This window comes from Nematolebias whitei, chromosome 5 (assembly GCF_014905685.2).
Source record: "Nematolebias whitei isolate Nwh7 chromosome 5, NemWhi1, whole genome shotgun sequence".
NCBI lineage: Eukaryota > Metazoa > Chordata > Actinopteri > Cyprinodontiformes > Rivulidae > Nematolebias > Nematolebias whitei.
Genome location: NC_056502.1, coordinates 25,543,265 through 25,562,577, shown reverse-complemented (window position 1 = coordinate 25,562,577; position 19,313 = coordinate 25,543,265). Strand labels below are relative to the sequence as shown.

At 38.9% G+C, this 19,313-nt stretch overlaps 1 protein-coding gene across 1 annotated transcript in view; it reads right to left on the bottom strand.

The window, feature by feature from the left end:
* Positions 1-11,938: 11,938 nt before the first annotated feature.
* LOC119410159 (MDM2 binding protein) overlaps positions 11,939-19,313 on the bottom strand; it is a 42,044-nt gene continuing 34,669 nt past the window's right edge. Inside the window, exons 15-23 of the mRNA XM_037677070.1 lie at positions 18,923-19,016; positions 18,634-18,792; positions 18,109-18,204; positions 17,779-18,042; positions 17,528-17,679; positions 16,632-16,744; positions 13,771-13,884; positions 12,069-12,134; positions 11,939-11,980 (exon numbers count right to left, since the gene is read on the bottom strand). Coding sequence (XP_037532998.1) covers positions 11,939-11,980; positions 12,069-12,134; positions 13,771-13,884; positions 16,632-16,744; positions 17,528-17,679; positions 17,779-18,042; positions 18,109-18,204; positions 18,634-18,792; positions 18,923-19,016 — 1,100 coding nt within the window. The remainder of the gene's footprint in view (positions 11,981-12,068; positions 12,135-13,770; positions 13,885-16,631; positions 16,745-17,527; positions 17,680-17,778; positions 18,043-18,108; positions 18,205-18,633; positions 18,793-18,922; positions 19,017-19,313) is intronic.

Sequence of the window (19,313 nt, the reverse complement as noted above, 5' to 3'; positions counted from 1 at the left end):
TGTATATATTGCTCATTTTTAAAGTTGAGTGCTGTCAAATATGAATAGCACAGAGTATGTAGAAAAGGGCAGTAGCTTACTTCCAAGCTAGGCTAAAGGCTAGCCAAACAGGATCCTGTTTTATTTTTATGTTTTCAGGCTTGTAACTCAATTTCTAAAATTTGTCCCTATTTGTGAGAGTGAATGGTTGCTTGTCTTGTTTGTCTCTGTGTCCCTGTGATGGACTGGAGACCTGTCCAGGGTGTACCCTGCCTCTTGGACAGTAATAGCTGGACATGTGCATCAGTGACCCCCATGACCTGAAAAGGAAGAAGTGGGTAAAGATAATGGATGGATGGATGGGTAAAGATAATGGATGGATGGATGGATGGATGGATGAAAATGGTGTTAAAGAGAGCTACATTAGCCAATAGTGAACTTCTAAACATTATGGAAGTTATAAAAGAAAGTTTGTTTGTAATTTAATTTATAAACAATTGTTATTTTACTTGTTGTAGACAGCTTTAAAATTCATTCATTCATTCAACCTTTATTTAAACAGACAAGTCACATTGAGCCTCGAAGACTTCAGTTCAGAGACAAAAATGCTTTTACCAAATTGGCAAGCTAACAGTCAGAGCAGGGCCACTACCAAATTGAATTGTTACCATTATACAGCAACTTTAATTACAAAAACCTAATGGCAGTTTCTGTAACTCAGTAAATTATAATTGTCTTGGTAGTTTATTTTGTGTTTTGCTGTATTTGTTTATAGATTTTATTCAATTAGTGCCTTGTTTTCAGTATGTTTTCTGTTACAAGTTCAGTCAGGCTATTGCATTTTTGCATTTTAATGTTCTCAAACTTGTTACTTTAATTCTCCTGTATACGTTGTCCCACACACCTGTAGTTCATTTGCTCATTAACTCACCTGTTCTCACTCCACAATCACCTCTCTGTGTTCACTGTGGGTTGTCATATTGATTTTCATTCATGCCTGTTTGGTTCCTGTTCCCCAGTTAGTTTTAGTTTTCAATACACACAAGTCATGGTTTGTATGTACCCCAGTATGAAGGTCACGTTTCAGAGAAACACATTTTTAACGAGCCTAAAAACCACCTAAAAACAATTATTTGTTTGCTTGGTGTGTCTCAAATTAAATTTTTCTTAATAAATGGACTTTAGTGGTGAAATCAGCTGTATTTCACCCGGGCGGCACAGTGAAATGCAGCTGATTTGACGTTTGCTCCAGGAGTTCCAGAGCAAGACGAAAGTGGCTTGTATGGCAAGCCAGGTGTCTCATTAATAACCACTTTAACCTATTAATGAGACACCTGGTTTGCCAAATTGCTCAAGCGCCCTCTAGTGGCTGGAAATGGTAGTGTTCAATATTTCTATGTCAAAATGAATGAAATCGTCAGATCTCAGCCAAAAATTGGGTTATAAATATAGGACAAAAGCATAAATAAGTCAATTAGCTGTATAAGTCGCAGGGCATGTAAATTTATGCAAAAAGGTGCGACTTATACAGCGAAAAGTATGATACACATTTACACTACGGACTCAGTCCTGAACACAGACAAAAAGATTTCCTGATGCATGCTCAATAATCCAGGTAGAAAAATCTAAAAAAGTTAAATCTGGTCCTCTGGACATTAAAAAAAAAACAAAAAAAACAAAGTAAAACAACAAAAAAATGTAGAAACATTTCGTCTTTTATCCGAAAGACTTCCTCAGTCTGAGGAGCTGTATTCAGCTCAGTCTTTTAAATAGCACCATCTCAGATTAGATCAACCAGTTTTGCTGCTGACAACAAAAACCAGCTGCTCACATTATTGTTCGGTTGAAAGACGAAACGTTTCTACATTTTTTTGTTGTTTTATTTTATTTTTATTTTTTTTTTAATGTCCAGAGGACCAGTTTAACTTTTGTAGAGAGACAAAAAGATTCTGTCTGCGTGCTAAATGCAGATGTTAGTGACACTCTTGTCCTTGTTCGACATGTCACCATTTGAATAAGTGATCAGTTAACTTGTGTCAAAGTACAAGAATCAAAATGTGACTGTAGTTAAAGTGTTACCAATTACTGTCCTGCTTTCGGCTTGTAGCTGCATATATGAGTTCAAACTGAGAAAGAAACAAATCCTTTCTACACTTTTCCATTAAGATCTTTTCACTGGGCATAATGGGATGGCGTCAGAGCTCCGCCGTTAATATTTGTATGGCTTCATTAAATACATTTTTGTTTTCTCAACTAGCATACTAGAACACTGGTAGATGAAAGATCATCAAAAATATGTTTAATTTAATTGTGGGGAAAAGTACTGCTGTGGAAAAATCATGCTTGATGATGTTGAAAAGATAAAAATAACATTTTTAATCAATTATTTTCAAGAACACACAGAAGGAAACTCTTTTTATGTACATTTTTATATTTTCAGTGGGAAGAAACAAAGTATTTTTGTAAACGGGGGAACAATGGCACCTAAACAACATGACAGCGAGAGCATCTTCAATCTTCATAAAATAAAATAAAATAAAAAATAATGGTCGGTGAAGAATACACTTTATATAAGTAAAAGAAGATCTCTGCTCAACATAGGGAAATCACAAAGATTTTTATGACCTTGAAGGTAAGTGGCTTGTTTCTCAGGTAAGAATTTTAACCGTATGAAGTGGAAAGATGGTGAACAGTTAATGAGATAGCTGGTAAACAGCCTCAGTGCAATTTTAACTGGACTGACGAGCCAACGTCTTGTATGACTAATCAAGACCAAAGAGGATTCTTAAAACTATTTCTGTCTCAAAAATTTCAAATGAACATATTATGAACATTTACTGTTAATTTAATACAAACCAGATTCCAAAAAAGTTGGGACACTAAACAAATTGTGAATAAAAACTGAATGCAATGATGTGGAGGTGCCAACATCTAATATTTTATTCAGAATAGAACACAAATCACAGATCAAAAGTTTAAACTAAGAGAATGTATCATTTTAAGATAAAAATCTGTTTCCAAATTTCATGGCGTCAACAAATCCCAAAAAAGTTGGGACAAGTCCATTTTTACCACTGTGTGGCATCCCCCCTTCTTCTTACAACACTCAACAGACGTCTGGGGACAGAGGAGACCAGTTTCTCAAGTTTAGAAATAGGAATGCTCTCCCATTCATGTCTAATACAGGCCTCTAACTGTTCAATCGTCTTGGGCCTTCTTTGTCGCACCTTCCTCTTTATGATGCGCCAAATGTTCTCTATAGGTGAAAGATCTGGACTGCAGGCTGGCCATTTCAGTACCCAGATCCTTCTCCTACATAGCCATGATGTTGTGATTGCTGCAGAATGTGGTCTGTCATTATCGTGTTGAAAAATGCAGGGTCTTCCCTGAAAGAGATGACGTCTAGTTGGGAGCATATGTTGTTCTAGAACCTGAACATAGTTCTCTGCATTAATGGTGCCTTTCCAGACATGCAAGCTGCCCATGCCACAAGCGCTCATGCATCCCCATACCATCAGTGATGCAGGCTTCTGAACAGAGCGTTGATAACAACTTGGGCTATCCTTGTCCTCTCTGGTCCGGATGACATGGCGTCCCAGTGTTCCATAAAGAACTTCAAATCGTGACTCATCTGACCACAGAACAATCTTCCATTTTGCCACACTCCATTTTAAATGATCCCTGGCCCAGTGCAAATGTCTGAGCTTGTGGAGCTTGCTTAGAAATGGCTTCCTCTTTGCACTGTAGAGTTTCAGCTGGCAACGGCAGATGGCACGGTGGATTGTGTTCATTGACGATGCTTTCTGGAAGTATTCCTGAGCCCATTCTGTTATTTCCTTGACAGTGGCATTCCTGTTGAGGTGCAGTGACGTTTAAGGACCTGGAAATCACGAGCATCCAGTAGAGTTTTACGGCCTTGACCCTTACGCACAGCGATTGTTCCAGATTCTCTGAATCTTTTGATGATGTTATGCACGGTTGATTTATGCGTGGGTTTTCTCCGGGTACTCCGATTTCCTCCCACAGACCAAAAACATGCATGTTAGGCTGATTGGTAACTCTAAATTGTCCCTAGGTGTGAGTGAGAGAGTGAATGGTTGTTTGTCTCGTTTGTCTCTATGTGGCCCTGTGATGGACTTGCGACCCGTCCAGGGTGTACCCCGCCCCTCGCACAGTGATTGCTGGACATGGGCACCAGCGACCCCCATGACCCAAAATGGAATAAGCGGGTAAAGATAATGGATGGATGGATGCACGGTTGATGATGATAACTTAAAAGTCTTTGCTATTTTACGCTGGGTAACACCATTCTGGTATTGCTGCACTATCTTTCTGAACAACAATGGTGGAATTGGTGATCCTCTTACCATCTTGGCTTCTGAGAGACACTGACACTCTGAGAAGCTCTTTTTATACCCAATCATGTTGTCAATTGACCTAATTAGTGTTAATTGGTCTTCCAGCTGTTCGTTATATGCTCAGTTTCCTTTTTCCAGCCACTTATTGCTACTTGTCCCAACTTTTTGGGGATTTGTTGACACTGAAATTTCAAATCAACATATTATTCCTTTAAAATGTTACATTTACTCAGATTAAACTTTTGATCTGTCATCTATGTTATATTACGAATAAAATATTGACATTTGACATCTCCACATCATTGCATTCAGTTTTTATTCACAATTTGTTTAGTGTCCCAACTTTTTTGGAATCCGTTTTGTATTATATGGTTATTTAAATAGAGGGGAGTGGTGGCGAAGAGCTTAGAGAAGGTCTGTGCCTGTGATCAGAAGGTTGCCGGTTCAACTTCCTGAACCGACATCAAAATGTGGGTGGGATAGGTGAAGCGCCCACACCTGCCTCCACCCTCATTTGCCGCTCTCTGGGCCCTTGAGCAAGGCCCTTAATCCCCACCATCTGCTCCCCCAGGTGTCCTATATAGGGGGTCGAGATGGTGTAGGGGCAGGGCAGCCGACTCGGGACCATCATTGCGCATCTTGTTGTGTCTCTGAGCAGGACACCCTATCCCCAGTTGGTCCTCTGTGCTTTCCATAGCTGCCCACTGCTCCACCTGGTGGTGGATAGGTTAAATGCAGAGAGCCAATTTCACCATTGTATGGGAACATACGATGACAGCACATGACACATTATTATTATTATTACTATAGATAGCAGCTCTCTGCTCCACACAGAGGGCTGTGGTAGCTCAGTGGTCTGTGGTTGTGTCAAGAAGGGCATCTGGCGCAAAAACAACTGACAAGTCTTCGTGCAACTTAGTTCACTGTGGCGACCCCAGATGAAGGGAGCAGCCGAAAAAAGAATAAAAGGTTGTTTAAATAGATTTCTGCTACTATTTGCAGCACAAATAGTAGTAACAGCAGCAGCTAACTGTATCACTTCATCACTGCTATAAAGGCCAGGGATCTTTACAATCAACAACTTCAAAAGTCCCATCATGTACAATAATTTAAAGTGAAAGTACAAGTGTTGAAGTGAACAGTGGATACTTTGCAAAGCTAGTCGACAAGTCTTTGATTTGTCAGCTTTTCGGCCTCGACTGTCCTTCATGTAGCTGACATGAAACAACAGCATGCTGACCTGACTCCACATTTACTTTACTATTCATAATAAAAGGTCATGTTTTCTTGGTGTTGTTACTTTGCTCACCTGAAGCAGGTAAAAAAAAAATGACAGGGACAGTTTTTAAAGACTGATAAACACCTTGGCTTGGTGCTCCGCATTGTTGGTGACTGCAGAGCTGATATGGAGGCCGAGTCTGACTGACTGTGACACTCGGAGCTCTCATTCTGATTGGTTGACACAGAATGCTCTCCCATTGCCCTAGAAACACCCCCACCCATCCTGCTTGTACATTTTGTGTTTTGTAACAAGCAAACTGCAAAATGTGTAGCAAAAGTGTCACACGCAGAAAGCTGTGCACCCGCAGCAGAGGAGTCAACTGTGCAGAAGAGTTGAGCACTCCTAGAGGCAGATTAGAGAAGTTGTAACTTCAAGTTCAAGAACTGAAAGTAGAGACAAGTTTAAAAACTACGCAAGTAAATTATGAATTACAAGTCTGCAACTCTTTTATATTCAGATACATATTATAAATATACACATTTTACACATTTGTTCCAATTTGTTTCTGTGACTATGCATTAAAAATGTTCATGTGAAACTTTTTTGCTGGTGAAATTTAACTTATCGTTATTTATTTAAATTTAGTAAAATGAACTAGTTTTTGCAAACACGGTTTTGAGAATATTTATTTATTTTATATCTGGGGAGGAACTCCTCCATGTCTGCTTTGCATCACTGGCGATTGTGAATACGTACCTGTCCCTCATTACCATCAGCAAAGGTTTGCAGGTAAGACACTCATTGACAATAGGGACTGTTCAGTGCAGCACATCCTTCGCTCCAATTTTCCTCAAAATATTATCATTTTAAGACACTGATACAATTAACTTCTCACAAGTCCAGAGCTCAAATTAACTCCAAAATTTCAACACCAAACTTTCCGCTTTAATTTCATTTCAAGTCTGTTTATACTGCTTGTTCTGCTTGGTGGCTTTTTTTTTTTTTTTTTTTTTACTTTTTAGGAGAATCTTGTGTCTTAAATATTACTTAAGGTTTTTTTTAGATTGATTATCTGATCAGATATCTATGAACAGGGTTTAAATGTTTTAGGTGAGCCTGTCAGTGAATGATGAGATAAAAGCATATTCTTGTAAACATTGCAGGAGAAAAAAAAATCTGGGTCATTTCCCAAGATCCCGGTTAGTGTCTGTTAATAGGAGACTAGCAGGATTTACCTTCCCAGCAGCGTAAACACACTGTGCTGCATCTGTTCCTCACACACCAATAATACAAAGTTTCCATCCCTGAGAAGCTGATGGGAAACGTGTGAGGTGATGAGAAGATGACTGTGTGCTGATGAAGGAATGATTCAGGATGATGCTGCCAGGTCCATATACAGTGTAGTTCCCTGAATGTACCTACAGGAAACGCAAACAATAAATACATCATCACACACCATCAAAAACCAAGGTGGACTGTAATGGTTTTGCTTGTGTCTGCGTGTCTGTTAGCAAAATATCTCATGAACATCTAGACAAGTTTTAATGAAATTTTCAATAAATAATAAGTGAATATATTCCTTTTTTTGTTTTAATCTGACTCTCGCTCAAGACGGTTGCTCCTGCTCTCCTCATACTCCTGCTTTGCTCTCTGTATGTCTCAGAGCTCCTGGTACACATCTCCCGAACGAAAAATACTATTATGGATCTGATAAGCTGGACTTTCAACGAAATCTACAAAATCTTTTCAAGAAAACGACATGGGCCTGGAGAACCCTCTTGTCCGGCTGAGACTAATGCTGCGGGGTACGTCAGAGATCAGCTGATGCGCCTTTCAGTTCTGTCTCAGGAGGACGATGACGACGTTTATATATTTAGATTTATGATAGCAGGGGTTCTGCTCTTTGGCATCAGCAGGGCTGTTTTATCAACTTGAAGAAGACCTCGGCAGCAGTTTCGGCCATGACAAAGCTTCCAAGTCTGTGTATGGGTTGTGTTATGAGTACTCAAAATAAGCTGGTTAACGAGCTAAACCGTAAGATGGAGGCGATTTGTGAGAATCGCAGGCCACCTCCGGCTTTAGGGCTCGACAGCATGTTAGGATCGACCTTGAAGGCGGCTCATAACGTGGATCAGTGGAGTGGATTCCCATACATTTGGCCATTTTGGACTGGGAAAGTTCCAGCAGGACTCGAGACTGAGAATCTGCCTGAAGAAAAACCAACACTTGTGGTTTATCTGAATCTGACTCTCCTGTTTGGCCTCGGATACGAGCAGACTACCAACTTTCTCCTGGGACCTGGGTAACTAGGGACATAGTATGCTATAATTAACCGTTTTTAATTGTTTGAAATTCTGTTTTAAAATGTCTACAACTGATTAAAATTTGGAGTCAACCCATTTCAAGATGAGCGTCACAGCTATTCTTCATCAGCCAACACAAAAGTGGCTGTAACTGTCAGTTTTATAGATTTAGAGCTAAACTTTGATGTGGTAGCAGCTGAGAGTCATACTGTGACATCTTAAGATATTGCATGTGGTTGTGCATTATTTTCAAGGTTTCACCAAAACGGTTACAACTCGTCATTTCTCTGCATTGAATGATCTTAGAATAAAACTCTGGAAGGATTTATTGTAACAGTTAAAAACCGTGTCAGACAGCAGCTGAACCTTTATGTTTCGATCAGAAGAAGCTTGCATCAGAAGCCATCTGAACAGCTGAAATGAACACGTAAAGACTCCAACAGTCACTTAACTCATCTAGAAAGCAGAGCACCTTATTGTGAGTTACCAAATGCTGAATGCATAAAAAAAGTTTTCTTTAAGTAATGAAGAGTTTAAATGTGGGCAGCACGGTGGCGCAACTGGTAGAGCTGCTGCCTCTCAGCGAGCAGGTCCTTGGTTCAAACCCCGGTCCAGGGGCCTTTCTGGGTGGAGTTTGCATGTTCTCTACGTGCATGCGTGGGTTTTCTCCGGGTACTCCGGTTTCCTCCGGGTACTCCGGTTTCCTCCCACAGACAAAAACATGCATGTTAGGCTGATTGGTAACTCTAAATTGTCCCTAGGTGTGAATGAGAGAGTGAATGGTTGTTTGTCTCGTTTGTCTCTATGTGTCCCTGTGATGGACTTGAGACCCGTCCAGGGTGTACCCCGCCCCTCGCACAGTGATTGCTGGACATGGGCACCAGCGACCCCCGTGACCCAAAATGGAATAAGCGGGTAAAGATAATGGATGAATGGAGTTTAAATGTCTTTCAGTTGTGTGACAGAACCTGGTAATGATGGTTTGTCTGCTTCATTAGATAGAGTTTTGGCACAAAAGTGATCGCAGGACATGGGCACCAGTGACCCCCACGACCCGAAAAGGAAGAAGTGGGTAAAGATAATGGATGGACGCTTCTTTTCCAAACTGGTCACAGCAGCCAAGGTTATAATTTCACGTGAATGGCTCTGTGCTTTCCTGGTGTCTCGTGCAGCGTTTGGTGATGTGTAGCAAAAATAAAAAAAAAACGTACCAAGAACAACACATCAGCTGCGGGAGAGACGTTGTCGTTTTCCTTTATTCTTCTTCTCCAAACTGTACAGTTAGAGCTCTGTCGGTCCTTTTCTCAGGGGATTTTTCTTTAAGCTTTCAGCTTTTTACAGTTCCACTTTTGATTTCACAAATTTCATAACCACTAAATAAGACTTCTGTAGATGAGATTAACAGGGATTAAAGCAAATAAAAGTATTTTTGACTGAAAGTTTTTGTACACCTAGCAACGACCCCCTCCCCTGTCCCCCACCACACCCAATGCCACACATTTGAGAGCTCGATCCTGCGTAGAGGTCACTTCCCAGTTTATCGTGTAAACAGAGGAGTACAGTGAACGCACCACGAGACAGTACGCAGTTTAATGTTCTAATGAAGTGCTGACGTTGTTAGACTTTAACCTGCACAATTTAGATCAAGACCAACGGCGTTCTGAAGAGAGGGGTTAATAACTTGTCTGTTTACTTTTATGGCATTTCAGCTTTTTCAGTTGTGGGGTTGTCTGACATTTAAAAAATATATAGCACAGGAAGTCCTTTACACAGTACAAATCAACCTAAAATTATTTTATTGGCCAGACAGATTTCCCACTTAAAATGACAATGTCATTCAAAGGGAGTATATATTTACAGGGTTTCATCTCATGTAGTTATTTAATACCATTTAATTTTCATGTTTTATCATTTGTTGAATGCATTTATGACAATAGTATGGTTCTCAGTATGGTTCCAAACAAAAGCTAGCTTAGCCCCTATCCAAACAGCCAAAAGACCTTGTTATCTGAAATTTGCTATTTATTATAAACTGTAAACACTTGAAAAGGACTCTCACAGGGATAACTTTGTGATTTTGAGGAAAGGAAGTTAAATGGAGACACACATCTTTGTTATAATCTGGGGCCTACTACTAGTCATCCTTTAGTGTTAATATTATTTAACCATAAGAACTAAAGCAGCAGAAACAGCCATAGTCTCACAGAGACACCAACAGGCTGAGGCAGTACTCTCTCTTGGACCAGAAGTTTGGTCACGTGCACAAGTTGGACATGTCTGTATGATAATGACACTCAAAACACATGAACATTTAATTCCAAGTTGGATTTTAAATACAAGAGTATTAGGGAGGTCAGGGGAGCAGTGCGGGAGTTATCTCAGACCAAAAACATGCATATTAGTCTGCCTTCAGGCCCAGGCCTCCCTTGCTAAAGAGATCTGTGATCTCGATGGGATTTGCCTGATTAAAAAAAGGTTAATGTAAATGTTTCTCACTGCAGCGGCATTTTCTGTGATCCTGACCGCCTGTGAGCTCTTTTAAACGAAGAAGGGCTCATAGCTACGCTGCTGCTGTGTCACGACAGGAACTCTGAAATAAATGGTGTTTTCACCTGCTCTTAATGAGTAAAACTTATTTGCTTTACTTAGAAAGCAACATCAGTTTATTCCCCGAATCATAATTAGATTTGGTGGCTTGAACGCAGCAAATACTATTTTTTTGTTGTTTTTTTCCCCCCGTTATCATTTTTACAGACAACAGAAATCCATCCTGGCCACATTCAAAATTATAGAACTCCATTGTGGCGACAGAGAACTTTAATCCCTGGGGTAAGATAAGTAAAGTCAGCTATGTGTTTTTGAAGGTACGCTCGTCTTTCTGTTTGCAAAATATCTCATGTACTACTTGGCAGATTTTTAGGAAACTCAAAAGTAATCATTGGGTGTACATAAGCTACAAAATATCTTTTGGAATTAACCCCATTCAATTGGCTGCTGCAGCTCGTTAACATTAACCAACATGAAAATTGTTATAACTCACTTTTTTTCACAAATTCATCTAAAATTTGGTGTGATACAAGTAGAATTATCTATAAAACATTCTCTGAGATTGTATGAAATCGTGCATAACGTGGTTTGACCTAAACAACTACACCTCCATCCCTTTTTGGCACAAGATTTTAGTTTAATGCTCGAGCATGAATGGTGGTGAGTAAAATACAATCCTTCAAGCAGTGCCAAGTCTTTAGTTATAAAATGACTAGAGTTGCTGCTACACTGTGTTTGTTACAAGCAGATCGTTAGTTACTGATTAATTTATACTTTAATAAGTTATGGTTGACATCAGGGATACTGAATAGTAAGTTTCTTTCAGCTGCTCCTTCTTCAGGGGTCACCACAGTGAGCAAACTTACATGAAAGATTTGGCCATTTGATTTACACCAGATGCCCTTCCTGATGCAACCTGGGCTTGAACCCACAACCTCAGGATTACAAGACCACAGAACTAACCACCAAGCTGCTGCAGCCTTACTGACTATTATTATATCCCAATACATAAAACCCTATAAGTGAAAAAGATGGACTCTTTTTCCACAAGACAGTTACAACCTCATCTATAACCATAAACCAACTTAACATCTTAAATTTAGTAGAAAATGGAGAATTATTGATACAAATTGTGTTAAGTCAAGAAGTATGTAAATGTTATAGTTTATTAGCATTTCACACATGTGGCTTTGCAGTAGTTCAAGTCTGCTGAAGCGCCTAAACCACTGTTTTCATCACTTTTCAAACAGGTAAACAGTCCCACCCAAAAAAACAAGTTCAGATTGTTTTCATTTTCACACTTTCACATTTGAATTACATGAGTGTGGCCGAGTGCAGAACCAAAAAGATGAGTCACTACTAAAGTCTCTTCAAGAGAGGATAGCAAATCAAAACAAGGGTTAAATTAATTAAAACAAATTTAAAATCAATCAAAAAGGCTAAAAACTCTGTTCAAATATAACGGAAGATTCTCATTGAGGTTGAAATCCTCTGCAAACACAGGAGAAATGTTCACTCATTCTCCATGATCATCTTCCCCCTGACGTCTTCTCCAGCACCCATTCAATGACCTACACCAGAAACGTAGAGTTTAAAGGAAACTGGAAATACATGTTAATTAATAAATACATTTAACTGGAAACGTGGGGGTGGTATGACCTGTTTAACGTTGCTACTGGCTGCCTTCTTCATCTCATCATGCAGACCCCGAGATGTCTTCAGATCCTGGTGTCAAACAAAAGATACAAACTGAATCTGGATGGGGGGTTGACCTTGACTGAAACTCTAACAATGTAAAACTCAGCAGAAAGCAACACTCAAAAACATCAGTGACAGTGGTGGACACGGTTCTGCTAATCTGCTAATAGTGGAACTAACTTTCCATTTAGCAGATTAGCGTTTTCGCTAACTTTGAAAAACTTGAGCAGAATTTGCTTCTGCTAAATTTAAATCCAGTAAATTCAAGTCCTCTCATTTTTTAAAAGGCAGTTCTCCACACCATAAGCATACAGGAAAATGGTGATTTACATGAAGCGATGCTATGCTACGCAGAGCTAAGCACTGTTCGAGTGTTGTCATTGTGCTAGAGAGATTACACGTCATGAATAAATTTGACATTAACCATAATCCAAGTTGAAGTGTTGCATCATTTTCAGCTCCTTTTTGGCATCTGCATTTGGTAGCAGGTTAAACTGACAAAGACCGTGCAGAATAATGTAATATTTTAATTCCACAGCTGAGAAAACTATGTAGTCTCTGTAAGTAGGTCTAGAGGGAAAAATATTGGTATCGGTTATCTGCCAAATAAGTTTTAACATATCGGCTTATCGTATAACGGCCAAAAATTCAATATTGTGCATCCCTAACTTTAAAATAAACAGATTTATTACTGGGCGAATATTTATGATGACACACAGCATCTTTGTACCAGTAGCAAAGTTTTTTTTTTTTTTTTTTTTAAACTTTATTTGAAACATCAGTTTACAAACAAACCAAGGCAACAACATCAGCACAAAACTCAGTTTTCACAGGTTGAATTGCATGCACTCAAAGCAAAAAAAAAAAACCCAAAACAAACAAACAACAAAACAAAATAAACAAAGAATGAAAATGAAACAAACACCGAGGTTTAAGCCAAATCAAAGTTGTTAATCAAACTACAAAGTTGTTGGGCAGATTTACTTTTAACTAAATTTAAAGACTCACGAAAACAAAATAGGAAATTTTTCCAATGACTTAAATTTGGGTTAACTTTAAAAAATCTGCATTTATGAACAAAAAACTTCCCCAATAAAACTAAATTATTGATTAAAAATTCTGTTTTGGAGTTTTGAAAATATATACCAAATTTGATTATTGTTAGACTCAAAGCTGGCAGTTCAACTCCTTGGTCCTGGAGCCAACCCCACATTCTGCTCCAAAAGTCTTGTGTGACACAACACTGGAAGAAAAGATGATCCAGAACTTCATCTTCATCGTGGCAGAATGAGCACCCAGCAGTGTCAAATTTAAATCTAATCTTTAAAAATGCATTAGTTGGGTAGATACTGTTTAGAATTTTAAAATGGACTTCCTTTACTTTTGGAGGAAGGGGAAAAGAAATATATTTTGTTCTAATTTTAGAGATTACATCTAATCTATAATCTTTAAGAATATACTGCCGTTTAACCTGACCAGGGTACAATTCCTTTTGTAAAATTCTCCGAGTCAACTTATTTGTCAATTTCTTATCTTTAAATTCTATATCTTCTATATACAGTTGACCAGTAGCAAAGTGAGTTAAGTCATGATAGTAAATGATAGGAGGGAGATGTCCGACACACTGTGTGCTTCACTTCACTTCAGCTCAACCAAAACCAACCTTGAGATAGAACTTGGAGATATCAAACAGTCTTTTGCTGCAGGCCTTAAAGCACTCGTGTTCGACTGAAATTCCATGACGTTTAAGGGCTTTAGTTACCACTTCCTGCAGCATCTGAGGACAGAAAACACACACATACACACGTTTGTATTAGTACAACTGTTTGAACATAAACTGTAGGGGCAGGGCAGCCAACCCGGGACCCGAAGGTCCTGGGCTCGATCCCCGGTCTCTTGGTGTCTCTGAGGACACCCAATCTCAAATTGCTCCCTTGGCGCTTACATAGCTGCCCACTGCTCCACCTGGCTATGTTCCTGGTGCAATGGGTTAAATGTAGAGAGCCAGTTTCGTCTTTGTATGGGAACATACAATGATGACAACACATAACACTTTATTATTATTATAGTTTAGTTTGCTCCTAAACCACATTCAAGGAAACTAATTTTATCACAGTTTTCTTCTTTAAAAATACATAAAAAGAAAAGAATGATTGTCAAAAGCTGTTACTTTGGGTGGAAAGTTTCACACTTTCCATTCACAGCATGAGCTTGCAGGTAACAAACATAGAAATATTTCACTGGTGGTGTAAACAGAAAAAACACATTCCTGAAATGAACAGATCTGCCTTTAATCTGGTCACGGCAACGGTTCTGAGGAAACAATAAATTATTGTGAGAAATCATCAGTGCCATTCGGTCTCAGGAGGAGCAGAGAGCTTTTAATCTACCCTGAATAATGTGCCGTCATTATGTCTGAACGGGGCCAACTGTTCCTCCCTCCACTCAGGTTCGGACGATAAGTGTGTTTGCATAGTAAGCAGAAATCAAAACAAGTCAAGGTTGGGATGCAGAAGGGGCACTCTGTGAGGGACAGGAGAACCCACGCAGAGACCCGAGTGTGTGAGATGAGAGGAAAAAACTGTGTGTGTGTGTGTGTGTGTGGGGGCAGTGGGTGAAATTAAAGGTAAAAACTGGATGTGGTGCAGCATTACAATGTTCTGCTTGAACAGGTGCATGGCTCTCAGCTGTAGCAGACAGACCGGGTCAGTTTACGACCAGTTTTATTGTGTCCATCTGTCACAGAGCTATTGTGTTTAGAGATGCACAAAAGGAAAAGGAAAATCAGAAGCTAAACTTAATAAGACCCATTTGTAAAACATTAAAAAAAAAGTGATCAAAGCAAGATTAAGAATTACAGTAGTCCCTCGCTACTTCACGGGTCGTTTATCGCAGACTCGCTCTATCGCGGTTTTTCAAAATAAGATTAGACATGACACACAACTGGCTGATTGATGGATGAGCCGCATGATCGGCATGGAATTTTGATTTAAAATAAATTATTTTAAATTATTTAGCACCTGCTTCACCTTTGTGCAGCCCATACTGCAGGATAAACTTCCTGCTGCAGCTGATCAGCTGTTCACCGTGCAGAGCGGAGAAGTGGGCGTGGCCAAGAGCGCATGCAGGTGGCAAAGAGCAGAGGAGGCAGGGAGCTGAAATCATGACATCCTGTGCTCTTTTAAAGCATTTAGAGTTTAGAAACATTGTTTAGAATATTGCAAGAGTGTGGGAAGGGTTTATAAATATAATAAAAAATAGATATAAACTACTGCTTACTACTTGTACTAATATTTCTACTTCACAGATTTTTCACTTATCGCGGGTCTTCAGGGTACAGATCCCCCGCGATAAACGAGGGACTACTGTACTTCTTAAGGTCTGCCTGATTATCTAAAGATTTGTATGGTTATGCATCAGTTTTTGATACATGAGATTAGAGATGTTTTATGAGTAAATTTTCAGGCACAACAAAACATTTTTGATCAGCTCAGTGACACTTACAGTGTGGTACTTTTTCTAAAAGAAGAGCCAAAGGTAATAGGCCAGTAATAATTTAAATTGTCTAAAACATGCTAATTTTTTATGAAAATATTTTTATTGTTTAATGGGTTTAGATAAATAATTCCTGAAAGGGTCCATCAGTTTCATGGAGCATTTTCTTCTACGTTATTCGCTTTCTATTATTTGGTTCTATGACATTTTTTTCCGTTATTTCTTAAAAACATACAGGTTTTGAGCCTGTAAAAAAAAATTATATATTATATATCCTGATGCATGCTCATATATAGATGTATACATTATATAAATAAAATCTATCTTTTTTCACATCGTCAGAGTGGGGTATTGCGTGTAGAATTTTGAGGAATCAGATTAATTTCATACAGTTTGGAATAAGGCTGTGACAACAAATGTGGCAAAAGTGAAGCTTGGTGAATAATTTCTGGACACACTGTAAATTATGCATTTTCAGAAAGTTAACAAAACAACACAAAAGCTGAGATAACCAGGTTTTTTAGTACATTCTCACTAGAATATAGTTTTATGGTTGATTGTAGATTTATTTGTTAAAAATAGTTACGTTTGCTTGATTTGGGTAATCTGCCTGCAACATGCATCTTGTATAAAACAATGGTAGTAGAAATGAAATAAGTTTGTGAATTATTGTATAATCAGTGATTTTAAATGGCAAGTTTTAACTTAATATTTGTAAATAAAAAGTAAAGATATCAATTCCATACCTATACTTTTATTTATTTGCTTTAGCGTGTAGAATAAGTACTTTTAATCTGACGCACACTCTTCAGTCTTCCTGTGTGAGTCGCAGAGTACCGGCACTTGCACAAACAAATGAACCTGAAAAACTGGGAAGATAAACAGCTTAATTTGTTAAAAAGCTACATTTAATCCACATTGCATGTATTTACCTTTAGGGCATGAATGTGTTTAAATAAATAATATACATATATACAGAATAGTTGTACAATTGTTGATGAAAACGCACAGGGTGCACACAACACTCACTCTGTTGTGTTTCTGGGAACGTGACTCTTTAGCAGGTTTGTCCTCGGTGTGTTCCTGAGGAGTCGTATGCTGTTTGGGTTTAGGCCCATCAGGACATGGAAGAGACACCGAACCTGCAGAGTCAGGACGGGACAGTGGACAGTTAAAGCCTTACAGCCACACCAGTGCAAATCTAAAACCAAGTGATTCAAATCACTCTGATCACCTTCATCCAGCCTCACTTCTCTCAAGATTCTCTCTTTCTTTGGCTTTCATTGCATTTTTCACTTTATCAATAATCAACATACAGAACTGGGCGAAAGTCTTAAGTCATCCCTAATTTATTTAGATTTTACGAATAAGAAGCCAGACCTTTTTGTAATCCTTTAAAATTGTCTTAATTAGAAGTTCTTCAGAATTCCTCAAGGTCTTTCAAAGTTTGTTGATTTGAAGTTTAGCTGCTTTTTCTCAGATTTTCAGTCACATAACTGACCATTTTCTGGTGAATAGTTTATTAAACAAGATCATTCTGACCTCTGAAGCGGGCATAAAAGGTTCCTAAACTCAAAGGACGAGTTAGTTGTGTAAAAACAGACAACTTAGCAAAGAAATATATTTAAATGAAATATTTAGGCATTTTATTACAACTTACCTCAAAGACATACTAATTTACCAAGTCTATACAGCTATACCTAATGTACACTAGGAAATACTTAAATTCTGTTGAATTAAATTTCTATTTGATGTTTTGAAACATCTGAGCAGATGTTTTTGTCAGTAAACTACAGTTTTATTGTCAGTAAAAGCCAAACAAATAACAAAACTTGCTTCATTGTGTTGTAGAAAATGTGTAACCTTCCCAATGTGGCTAACAAACAAGAGGTCATGAGTCACATCACAAGGTTCACCTTTTTCACCTGATATCCGTCCTGTGGCTGAAGATGTGCTAATGGACGAGGTGGACTTGAATCTGATTGGCTGTTGGCGGAGAGACCTGAAGTCGGAGCGTGCACCGCTGCTGCTGCTGCTTTGAGAACACAGAGAGTCGTTGCTCTCTGACTTCACCAACCTTGATCAGACGGATGTAAAATTGTTTTACGTCAAAGATCCATTTGAGTCTTGATCATGCCACAACCTGCTGACCAAGGAGCTAAATTAACCACGATACCTCTTACGAGGATAACTGCAGCCTACGTCTGTTTCCCAGGACTTGCGTTTGAGCGGAGCGACATCACTGTTCTGAAGAGCGTCTCCATCAGGCACACTTCCTGGTTCGGACGTCACAGCAGGTGAGGGGGCGGGGCTGAGGGCAAAGGACAGGGCACAGGGCTCCTTGGAGCAGGTAGTTTGAGTCTCATGGCGAATCAGACGAGACTGGAGCCATGCAAAAGCCTGATCCCGGTCAAGGGAAGACTCGTTGTCCAGACAGAACCTAGAAGAACACACTTAGTGGTTAAAAGAGTCTGAGTGGCAGCTGAAAGGATGATGATGAACTTACTCTATGCCGTGGTAATGAGAGGCTAAGGCTTTTCTGAAGGGCATCTGGCTGATTCGCCTTGGTGAGAGGTCTGGTGACAACTGGAACAAGTTATTTCTGCTGAAAACAAGAGACAGGCATCAAAACAGGAAAAAAGAACACGAGTAGGATGAAAAACCATTCCTCCCTGAACAACATGGGCAAAAACAAACATAAAAAAATGGTTAAAATAATTTGTATTCACATTTACTGAATGTTGGTTTTTTTGTTGTTGTTGTTGCCTTAGCTAAACAATTTTATTCTAAACAAACACATGCTGTAGGTGTTCATAATCAAATTATAATTATAGGCTAATTAAATGTTTGTCATTCAGATAGATGAACCTATACTATCTGCACACATGTTGTTTACAGTTCCTCAGTGAGCCTGTGCCAAGTTAATCTGAAAAATCTGCAGCACTGAAGGCTAATTTAAACACCACAGCTGGTGCTCATTCTGGAAAACGTACAAGAAGCAGAGAAGATGCAATCTGCAATCTGAACCTACTCTCTGTTGATAGTCAGGGATTGTAAATCTCCGGTGGGACAACCGTCAGATGTGAAGTGCTTCAGAAGTTCTTTGGCATCCAGTAAAGAAGCAGAGCCCCTCTGGCTGTCTTTGGGGCCCAGCAGTGTTTCACTGGAGCCTGGACCTAACAAACCACGTCTAAAAAAACACACAATTATAACTCAAATATATAAAACAATAAAACTAAAACTAAACTTAGATTGAATATTTTAAGAATTAAAATCCCTCCTTTGAGTAAAACTGACCCAATGGCAACAATCCTGTTTACCTTGTCCTCTGTCTTCTTCTCTGCAGTTTTTCTATGTTGTGAAGGACGCTCCTCTCAGGACAGTCGGATGATTGTTGAGAAACCGTCTGAAACCCTGAAATGACAACAAGGTTTACACCTACACAATCAGAAAAGCTGCATGAAGGGAGTTTAACTGAAAGTTTCTTCAAAATGTTAAGAGAGGCACACATTTAAACTTTTTCCAATAATATGTGCAGTTTAAATATTAACTTATTGTGTCCTTTGCTCTAAATGTAAATAGGTTTTTAGCTAAACTATGGAATGTTTAAACCAGGGCTATTCAACTGGCGGCCCATGGGCCATTTCCGGCCCACCAATGACATCATTAAAATAATATATATATATATATATATATATATATATATATATA